General features: G+C 31.5%; 1 protein-coding gene across 1 annotated transcript; it reads left to right on the top strand.

The window, feature by feature from the left end:
• The first annotated feature begins 1,209 nt into the window (after positions 1–1,209).
• Positions 1,210–11,172, top strand: LOC106465883 (28S ribosomal protein S17, mitochondrial-like). Its single transcript, XM_013926123.2, has 3 exons — positions 1,210–1,340; positions 6,098–6,175; positions 9,916–11,172. Exons 1-3 carry the CDS (start codon positions 1,224–1,226, stop codon positions 10,144–10,146), a joined length of 426 nt encoding a protein of 141 aa, XP_013781577.1. The 5' UTR covers positions 1,210–1,223; the 3' UTR covers positions 10,147–11,172.
• Positions 11,173–11,216: the final 44 nt, after the last annotated feature.

Here is an 11,216-nt window from a genome sequence, read left to right as displayed (position 1 = left end):
ATGTTGCCAACACACTCCACTAAGCTCGATCTCCCACCAACCCAAACAGTTCCCCAAACCATCACGTTAAAACCATCATGCTTCATAGTTGGCTGCAATATGTTGAGCCAAAACTCTCGGTGAGGCATTCTCCAGACCCATATCCTTCAACTGTCCGAAAATTGAGCGAATCTTGATTCGTCTGAGAACAATACGATCTTCCAAAAGTCCAGAGGCTTGGTCATCATATCACTTGCCCACTTCTTTCGTCTGACTATGTTGGCAGGTCTTAATAAGGTCTTCCGTCTAGCTGCTCTGCAACAATAACCCAATCTGTGGAGAATCCGTTGAACAGATTTCGGGCTCATCCCACCAACTTTGGTCACTTCTGCAGTCGTTAATCTGGGATCAATTTCGATGCTCCTCTTGACAGACCTTTTTGTCCTCTCCGATGGACCAGGACAACCCGGACGCTGCTCAGTTGTTTCCTTGCCGTGTTTCCTGAACTGCACGATGATTCTGTTGATTGTCGAAAGCGGGATTCCCAAATTCTGCGAAATTTGCCGCTGACTTATTTTACCATCTGCTTGACCAACTATCATTCCTCTATCAAAATCTGACAATTCGAGAGAATCTTGAGTTCTAGGCATGTTGTAGCACAAGATAATTAGTGTGCGGACAATTTTCATTTATATAGTGCTCTGTGAACACAAATTAGTTAGCATAGATCAGTTAAATGACGAAAAATTAGGTTTCTATTTACTTGTGACCACTCAGTGTATATTACTCAAGAATCAGAAATACACTATATAAGAAGTCAGTATCACAATAAATCTAATAAGGGTGTGTTGTGATGTACAGTCATACCAATATGGACATACTTTGACTAATCAGGCTTAATAAAATAGCTAAGTTTGCAAAATATATGTATATATATATATATATACATAAGTTTAGTATTCATAAACATTATTCAACTTTAAGTAATATATTTAGCAAGAAAAGATCAATTTCATTAAATTAAATGTCTGCTGCTTCATTACATTTAAAAGTCAACTCCCACTATCCAAGTGCTAAAAACCAGGTTTCGATACTGATGGTGGGCACAGCCCAGATAGCCCACTGTCTAGCTTTTTAAAATACAAACAAACAAACAAACAAAGATAATTTTTTCGTCAATTTTGTTGATTTTCAAAAGCCATTTTATATTGAGAGAAATATTTTAGAGGGCGCTTAATGAAAACATGGCAACTACTGTAAGTAGGACAATGTTGATGTTCGGACAGTGTGTGAATTCTAATATGAGAAAAACGGCCAAGATTAGCGTAATGCGCATGGAACTAAATCTGCGTATACTTAAGGTATTTACACCAGTATGCTGTATTAATATTATTAATAATTCAAGTGAAAAAAGTACAAAAACAAATTGAGTTTATGATTTTTATGTAGGCCTAAAAGTAAAAGTTTAAAAATATTTATTTTTTTACCCTACTCTGCATTGCTGTTACAATTTTTTATGAGATATTATTACACGTGCTATTTCAATTTGACATTTTTTCCACTTTATACTATTATTATTGATATTGCTAATGACATTATTCTTTTCTTTTTTTTTACCTGCGTCGTTATTACCCAATGTTATTTAGGAGAAATCTTCATAGGCAAAAATCTAAAAATTTGTTTAATAAGGTTATGTTTCCAAATTTTTGGCCTGGCATACCAGGTAGTTTAGGTGCTCTACTTGCAATCTGCGGTCACGGGTTTGATTTCATGCCCCACCAAACATGCTTGCCCTTTCAGCTGTACGGGTGTTATAATGTCAATTCCATTATTTGTTGTTAAAAGAATAGCACAAGAGTGGATGGTAATGACTAGATATATTCCTCTAGTCTTTCAATGCTAAATTAGATACAACTAGCACAGATACCTCTCATGTAACTTTGTGCAAGATTCAAATCAAATCAAAGTCTTCAAATTTTTGCACAACCATTTCCAGAGTTTTTGGTAGGTTACACTAATAAGGAGAAATCACACATTTTCCATTTCCATTTTTTTTGTAATTCCACTTAGTGTAACAAAATGGGGATAGTTGTGGATTAAATACTTTACTTTTATCAATTTACATAAAAATGCTGAGGTGTATATAGCTGCTGTCATCTATTAATGTGCACCACTATTGTGATAACTACTGTTGTCATATTATATAGACCACTTGTATGTACATAACATACTGTATTTTATTTGAACTGCTGTATTACATATGGCTTTGGCCAGGTATGTGTATGTAGGAACTCTTCAACATTGTAAATGAGTTAAATAGTTTTTCTCATGTTTTTAATATTTGAAGGTTAGAATACCATTCATTCAATGTACTTGTACTTTAGGTGGGAAAGTAATAAAATTCTGAAATTTTTTAAAGTAAAGAGCTGTGGATCATCAACAAATAGCTTTCAAAAGCCACTGAATAGTGGAGAAATTCCTGTTGATTGGAAAAACTCCTGATGTGGTGCTAGTTAAAACGGAAGTTGTGGAAGGCTTTAGGAAATAATAGACATATTTGATTTTTGTTGTTAGTAAAGTATTGTAATCTGTTGATATAGTTTATGAGAACAACTAAGCTGGCTTTTAATAAATGATTCTTTGTAAGGCTTTGGAAAGGTGTCCTTGCTTATCTAAACTTGTTAGAGTTTTTGTTTTGTTAAAATGTTTATGTAGTAGTAACTTGGCTGATCTTCTTTATTTTAGCTTTTGGGTAAAGTCATCATAGAAATGTTGAAATTCATAATTCTTCTGACAAAGTGTTGTTGAAGAAGTTTATATGTAGAAAAAATGAGAATTGTTCTTACTGAAAGACTGCAACTGTTGGAGTCACTTAGAGTCCAGTTTTAATAGCTTTCTTCCCTATTTCTGTTAACTGTCTTATTACCAAGATATTCAACAGATGTATATGGCCAACATGGGTACATTTTGTACCTAACTTTTAGTTTTATCATCCACAGAACATTTTACAGAGTGTAAGTGAATTAGAATTCTTGTAACTGATTGTAAAACATGCAGTTATGAAATATTACACTTATGTCATGAGGCAAACTAAAATGTGAGTACATAATATTCCCATGTTGAAAACTAAAGGATTAGTAAGTTAAATTATTGCTTGAGATGGATTTTTAATTTAAAAATACTTGGAAACTAGGTGAATGAGTAAGTACTTTGGAAAATATTTTTAAGTATTGAGAAGGAAAAAGAGAAGTGTTTAGGCAGTGGTAGTCAAGAGTAAATATGGATGAATGTGGAATTTAAGTATCACCTGTTTAGTGCCTCATTGACTGCCATTTGAATACTCATTTCCTGAATCCCATTTGCCAAAAATTTTAAATTAAATATTTTTTTAACACCTACAACACTATTTAGAGTAAGGAAAACCTACATATTGTACTGAAAAACAGAGAAATATACTTTTTTGATAGAAGCTTGAAACTTTCAGTAGTTTTTAACTTTGGTGAAAAGAATAAATAGAGTCCTGGGATCTTTTTTACTCAAATTTTGACCCTTAAAAGAATATTAGACAATAAAGTATGCTGATCTTTACCTCAAATATAACAGACTGTTTTTTTTTGTTAAGGTAGTATGCAAAGACATATGTATACATAAATGTTTGTCAACACTGACACAAGATGTTTACAGCTTTCTTCAGAAACTGAACTTCATTCCAAAACATCTTGTGTTGCCCTGTCAATTCACTGGCCCAGTGTCTATAGATTTCTATGCAACCACTATTGAAATAGGTGCAACAAAACTGTTGTCCTTGTACACTTGATAAATTATGGAAAGCAACCACGAAGGAGTGGTGTGCTCTAGACATGACAGCCTTACAATAGAGCTGTTTGCAATGGAACTACGCTACAGGATTATTGTCAAGATACATGATCAACAGATAGAGCATGACCAGATGTGAGGATATGGAAAGTTACTACATAGTGAGACTCCAAAATAATTTTAATATACCATACTCAACTCTCTATAACTTTTCCAGCATTTCAATATATTTTCTATAATAAAAGAACCAAAATCTATATGTAACATTCTAAAAGAAGCTTCATCAGTCTAGTGTAGTACAAAAGTGATAAGAAATACTTATGTCTTCACATGGAAAAGCATGAATACCCATTTCATTCTTCAGCCACCTGATGTATGTGATAGTTGAATGGTAGGTATCGCTGGATGCCTTATCTTGGTGAACCCATCATTTTCCTCATTTCTGTACAAAGCCAGAATATTGATCTGACAGTAAGAAGAGTTCACCTTGACAGTTGTGTTCACTCTCCTGATCACTTTCTCCTTGTTCAATATTCAGTGATGATAATGATCCTTGACATATCGTATGCTACTTTCGAATATTTTTACCTACCTTGACCAGTATAAAATGGCATGAGACTTATTACAGTTATCAAGGTACACAAACACTTAGTCAAATGTCACCAAGTACTGCTATTTTTCTCCAGTTAGGTACCATTCATACAGTTTTTTACAGTTGATCTTCTTTTCATGGATATGTTGTGTAAGTAAATTGTATACACATGTATTGTGTTGATTTCCAGATGGAGATTCTTCTTGATCATATTGAGTACTGTTGCCTGTGGATGGCTTTTGCCACTGACCTTTGAGTTTGTTGTTTCTCATCTGTTACAAGACAACCCACTTAAATTACCACTGGCAGGGTATGACTTTTTGAAATATTTTTTCTGGATAACACTGGCGACCCAAGTTGCTACGTATTAATTTTTTCCAAATGCTATTAAGTACAAGGGATATTCCCATTTTGGAAATTTTTAGTCCCTGATCTGAAGACAGTTTTATGCTCTGAGTGTATGAACAGAATTTTGCATTGGAAAAGACTGTTACATATCCATCCCATAAGCAGTCATTTTTTTGTGGCATCACATTATCTATGAAATGCCAAGTAATTTCAAATTTATTTCAGATACATGCAGTTCCATGACAACTTAATATTGACTGTGATTGTGATGTGACTGGCTGATTTGCATGTTTAAAATAATTACATTATACTGAATTTTCTGTAGAATGGTGTGATTTTAAAAATATTAAACATTAATACTTGGGCTTGTTTTTATGAAGCATATAAGAAAATAGAGACAACTTTATTCTGGTTTTGAGTATTGTTCGTAGCTTGGAAAATCTGCTCATTCAAAGTCTGAGTTAAGAAATGATGAGTTTGGAATAGAGACTTAAATATTAGGAGTTATTTAATGTAATATTGCTTGTATTTAGTAATACCTAAGGTCATAGCAACTTATACTAGCTGGAGTACCTGTCCCATGGATGGAAGTTTTGTAAATTCATGATTAATGAAAGGTCATCTTAGTACATGAAAAGTTGCTTCCCTTATATGTAATTGTAAAAAAAATGCAAAAGTGCCCATAAAAACTACAAAACACAAAATGTGAAACCACAAGTTTCCATGTATTTCCCCATGAACCCAACAAACCTTCATGCCAAATTTAGTGAAGATCCATCAACAGTGGTAAAAAAAAGCCCATAAAAACCACAAAATGCAAAACTGCAAATTTGTACCAAATGAACCCCCATACCAATTTTGGTGAAGATCCATCCACATCCTGCAAAGTAATTACATGGACAGACAACATCATGGATCTGTTGTTCCATATTACTTTCTCTTTGTTATTCACTAATGTGATGAACATATTGCCTGGGGAACTTATTGTTTACGGATATACTGTGACATGTACTCTAAATTAGAAATCTACTTTTTTATGCAGCATTTGACCAAAGATGTTTAGTAATAGGTAATTTCCAGTCAGTTTTTTTTTCAATTAACACTAAAAAATAATTATTAAACTAGCCTTAGTAAGTGAAATGAAATCAGTTTTCTTATTTTTAGTCCAGTCAGTTTATTTTATTGGGATCAAAAATAAGAGTCACGTTACACCATAATAATGGAAATATCACATATTTAAAGTCTATTATATCTTAAGTAAATTTTCTCATGAAAGTATTTGTTTTACTTAGATTATGATAATGTTTAAGATGTGTAGTAATTTAATATTTTTCATAAATGTGGTGGTGCTTTTTCTTACAGCATTTCAAAGAAAGAAGTGATTTTTATGCTTATGATCCAGAAGAAAAATGTAAGCCAGGTGATTATGTCCTGATCAGAGTAAGTTAAAGCAACGTGTAGCAATAATCTTCATTGCAATTTAAGAAAATAATGCAGTGACAATCTATTACATTAAGGTAGCACTAACTTTTAAAGAGCACCCCAATATTTCAAAAATCACATTTGTCAAATTTAACCTAAATTGAAATCTTAACTTCTTTTCTACATAAATAACTCATTTTTGTCTTAATGGCTATTTTCTCAAAACTCAGTTTTCACTGGGATCACCAATTTATTAGCATAACCTCGCCAATATCAGCATGAAATTAAGCACACTTGTTGATATTACACTCTTCTATAGCTTGAATGTTTTAAAATTCAAAAATCTTTAATAATTGTCTTGTTATGATTCTAGTTGCCAATAACAAAGGCATTAATTGAAATTATTGCCCATAGCTCATTAATGCTGCTGAAATTTTGCAAAGTTTTTAATTCAGGCTATGAGGATGTTCACAAAGAACATGTGCATTAATTATGTATATGACTGTAAGTGTACTTTCAGAGATTGTAACATCATACTTTTGTTTTATGCTCAACTTGAAGGTTAGAAAAAGTGTTTAACAGTGTTTCCTCAACATGTAAACTTGCACAGTTTGAAGGGTCAGTGCTAACTTGTGTCTACCCATAAACTTTTCCACTACTAATTGTTAAAATAGGTTTATCATATATCAGCACATGTGAAAAGCATAAAATGAATTTTGCATATGATACATATATATAATTATTATGATACAGAAGTTTATTAGAGTTATGGTGTGAAAAGCTCTCCCTGTTATGACATAAGATAAAGGATGTTATTTTGCAGAGTGTGGCACTACCATAGCATGAGACAAACATAGGATGACTGTCAGCACCTTGATAAAAAAAATTTTAAATAGGGTAAACTGTTATTTCTGGTTTACTACTGGTTTTCTTTATGCGTTTCTAGAAGAGAGCTCTACAGTTAACTGTCTTTCATATGATGTAAAATGAAAAGAATTTCATAGTACATTATTGAATGTTCTTGATTTGAATGAAAATAAGTGATATGAATCATGTTATTAAAACTGTTAGAATTTTAGTCAGACCATCTATTGAATGTCTTTTCTTATTTCTGAACTGTAAAGGGGAATAATGGTGGCTTTAATATTACAGACTTTTGAAACCTAGAGCCAAGGTTGTTCTCTGACAGAATTATATCTCATGTTAATTGTGGATTAATTTGAATGAAGATTTGGTACATGCTATTATTTCTTTACTCTCTGAGGATTTTATTGTGTGGTTGTAAATAAATTACTTGAAGATGATTTTTGATGTTTGGTTTTCTGTGGTTTGAGAATAGGAACAGCTCCTTCAGTCATCACGATATTAGTTTTTTAGTAAACCTCTATTCAAGTATTTTGGGGTTTATAGTGATGATTATCTTTCTGTTCTATTATCTAATTAGCAAGATAACTTGTTTTTCATTCTTACAATAAAATAAAGTCTTCATATATGTTTGTATGAAAATGTTTGGAGGGATCACATTAATAATTCTGATAGTAATAACATTAATCTTTGGAGAAAAGATCTTTAAAGAGTATTGATCAGATTCTTTTTTGTTGGACTGATGTTGATCATTGTGATTTGAACATTTCGATAACTACAGTAATTGTTAAAGAATATTGTAAGATAAGAAAGGATCTTTGTGGTAAAAGTAAGATACTTTATTTCAAAAATATTTGTTGCCTATAACATTGTAAATTGTATTTATGAAGGTAAAATGAACAAAAACTTAAAAGAGTACTCTTTGTTTTACCAGTCTGTTAAATTAGCAACAAAACATGTATGGGTGAGGATGTGGTAGACACAGTTGAAATAACTGTTAACTTCACCCTTCAGTAACCAGTTTGAACATGTCTATAGGAAGATATATTCATTTTAAATTTCCATTTAAGTCATCTGCACATAGTTAATAGAATCCATTTTAACTGAATGTAGAAAGGTCATAACATTGTACTAAACATTTTGCATAGATGAACATTATGAATGACAACAGTTATCACACAGAAGCTTATACCAGTTTAAACCATTATCTACTCCCTGGTGTGAGTCAAGCCCAGCTCAAGGGGTGACAAAGACACTTGTAAAAGTTCATATAAATTGAAGTTTTTATCCCTTGTATGTATGATATATGTATTATTTGAAATGGTCATTGATGTACTTAAGTTGAGGATGTGGGATACTGTACTGGGCTGTAGCCTGACTTGAAAGTATGGCATTACATTTTTCTTTCTTTGATTGTTGTCTTGTGCAAACGTAACGACATAAACATCATTGTGAATAAAATTATTGCTTTATTTTTTCACTTGGGTTGTTTTTCTTCACTGTCCATTTTAATTTCAATACTCTGCATAACACTTCTAGAACCTACATATTGTGTTTATTTGAATTATTGAATGTTGCACATCAATCTATCCAGGTATATCTATTCATCCCGATTGTATAAAATTTAGACACTATTTGTAAAATATATGCTGGTATACGTCACAAACAATGTACTTATTTTTTTCAGTATGTATTGAATATTAGTTATATACATACAAGGGCAGATTTGGTTGCTGGAACACTGGGAAAATTCCTGGTTGGCTAGCAGTCCATTAAAAAATAATTGCAAGAAAAATCAAATTTTATCTAAATCAAGCTTAATTGGTTTCTCTAGTTCCCATTAACAGCTTATAGTGTGAATGAGCAATAAATAGATAATTACACTTTTTTTTAAATTTTGATGTGAAATTTCAGTTCATGTAATTTTATGTTCATCCAGGTCTATGCTTTACTAATATATATGTTGGATTGTAATTGCCAATGTATTTTTGTTTCATTTGGGAACTTCAAGAAGAGTACTAGTACATATTATAGTACATCTAGCATTAAGAGCAGTACCAGCTCGGTTTTTTTTTCAGTTATCCCTCTCCCTTGATCTCATAGAAGCTGGTATAAAAATAATTTTCCCAGGCCATTTTTTGTCCCCAATCCACCCAGCTATACATGTACAAGTATATACAGCACCAGTTCATGATGCACTTAAAACACACAGTACTAACTTCTGCAAATCCACTGTTGTAGTTTATTTTCTTATATTTGCTGTAGACTGTTGTATCTGTTTATTTGTTTTTTCTTGTGCTCTTGTTTCATTAGCAAGTGTATTTTTTTATTGTGTTTGTATTTTGTGGGACTGTACATGTACAGCTTATATTTGTAGGTACTGGAATAAACTAATACACCTAATAATATACTTTAGTACAGTCCAATGATCTATAGAACATCCAGAATGATTTTTGGTTGATTTACCACACAATAATGTTAAGCTACAGTCAAAAATAGTTTAGTAAAATAACATGTTTGTCTTTTAAAGCTGGTGCCAGATTAGTATGTTAATAACTCTTGCCTAACATAAGGTTTAGGCAGAGGAGAGTATATTTGATAGACCTTGTGAATGGACTGCATCTGTCTAGGAAGTTTTGGATGATATTTTGAGCTGCTAATGCAGACATATATCAAGTGAAGATCTGCCTTAGCAACTTGAAATGTCATAAAAACCATCCTAAGACAGATGCAGTCCAGTAGTATCTTCCAAGTGTTAACAACTGTTGGTAATTTTCATTTTGCATCATTTCATTAAAGTTACTTTGGACAAGTAACATGACTAATTAATCATGTTAAGTTTTCATGAGTATATAGTTTAATCCTACAGGTACTTTTTATTTTATTTCTTTCAGGAATTATCTGAACCAATTAGTCTGAAAGTCAAACATAAGGTAGAGAAAATTGTTTATGAACTTGGAAACATTATTGACCCCATTACAGGACAAAGATGCTTTGGGAAGGAGTTCATTGAGGATATTGATAGAGAGAGTGAACTCTTTGGGCTAGATCCACCATACAAAAAGTTTATTCGGGAACATCCAGATCATGCCATCAAGAGTCCATTAGAGAAAACAGATTCATGATGCCTTTATGCCCATGTCTTAGTTTAAAATGTAGATAATAGAATACCAGTAATGTGATGTGTTTATCTAAGAATAACTATGTAGATATGAAATCGGTTTTGACTAAATTTGTTATATGTCATAGGATGTATCTTTTTTATAACATTGAATCCATAACTTTCATAAAAATATAGGTATTGAACATTTCATCAATACAAATTTTTTTAAATAACCCGGATACACTACAAACATGACACTATATTTTGATACGTCTTTCTGGGCCATAAAATAATTGAGATTTTATAACAGTAATGATCAACTGAATTCATTCTGCTTGAAATATACACTAAAATACATATAGTCAAATAATTCTAAACTTAATAATGGCTCTTAAGTTATTTACAATATACACTTCAAATAAACAAAGCGTTAGTAGATCATTAGCTAATAAAGTTAACTTTTATCTGTTGAATTCATAAAAAAAACTATATTTTCTGTAAAAACAGGATAAAATTACAGATTTCTTGCTACTCTAGCAACAATCAAAACAATATTCAAATATATAAAACAAATTTAAAAATTTCTGTGTTAACGATGTCCTTGCATATACATACTTATGAAAAGAAATTTAAGAAATACATTTAAAGATATGCTTTTGAATACCAAAAACGGGAAAAGCACTGGAAACCAATGGGTCAAATAACTGCAATAGAAATAACTTAATATTTATTATTTTCTACTTTAACCATTTTAATTTCACCATTATATAGTTTAAATAGAAATGTATTATTAGAAAAACCTTGTGGGGCTGATTAAACAAATGTAATGTAAAAAATACAATAAACTTAACACTATTGTCTTATGAAAAATGTAATTGATTACACTCTTTGTGCAGACAGATCTGTGTAATATGTTTAAGAAACGTATATATTTTAATGTTAGAAATTATAATTATAAACAATAGTTTTAAAGTTATTGTAACCTATAACTTAACCATTTGAATTTAGATGCATGTCAAATTCTAACGTAAAAAAATGTAATTATATTCAAATCTAACAGATTCAGAACTGTAGCTTATAATTTAAGCGCCA

The sequence above is a fragment of the Limulus polyphemus genome, unplaced genomic scaffold (genome assembly GCF_000517525.1).
Source record: "Limulus polyphemus unplaced genomic scaffold, Limulus_polyphemus-2.1.2 Scaffold2085, whole genome shotgun sequence".
In the NCBI taxonomy this organism is placed as follows: Eukaryota; Metazoa; Arthropoda; class Merostomata; order Xiphosura; family Limulidae; genus Limulus; species Limulus polyphemus.
Note: the sequence above shows the minus strand (reverse complement) of the source record. Positions and strands in the feature narration are given on the sequence as shown.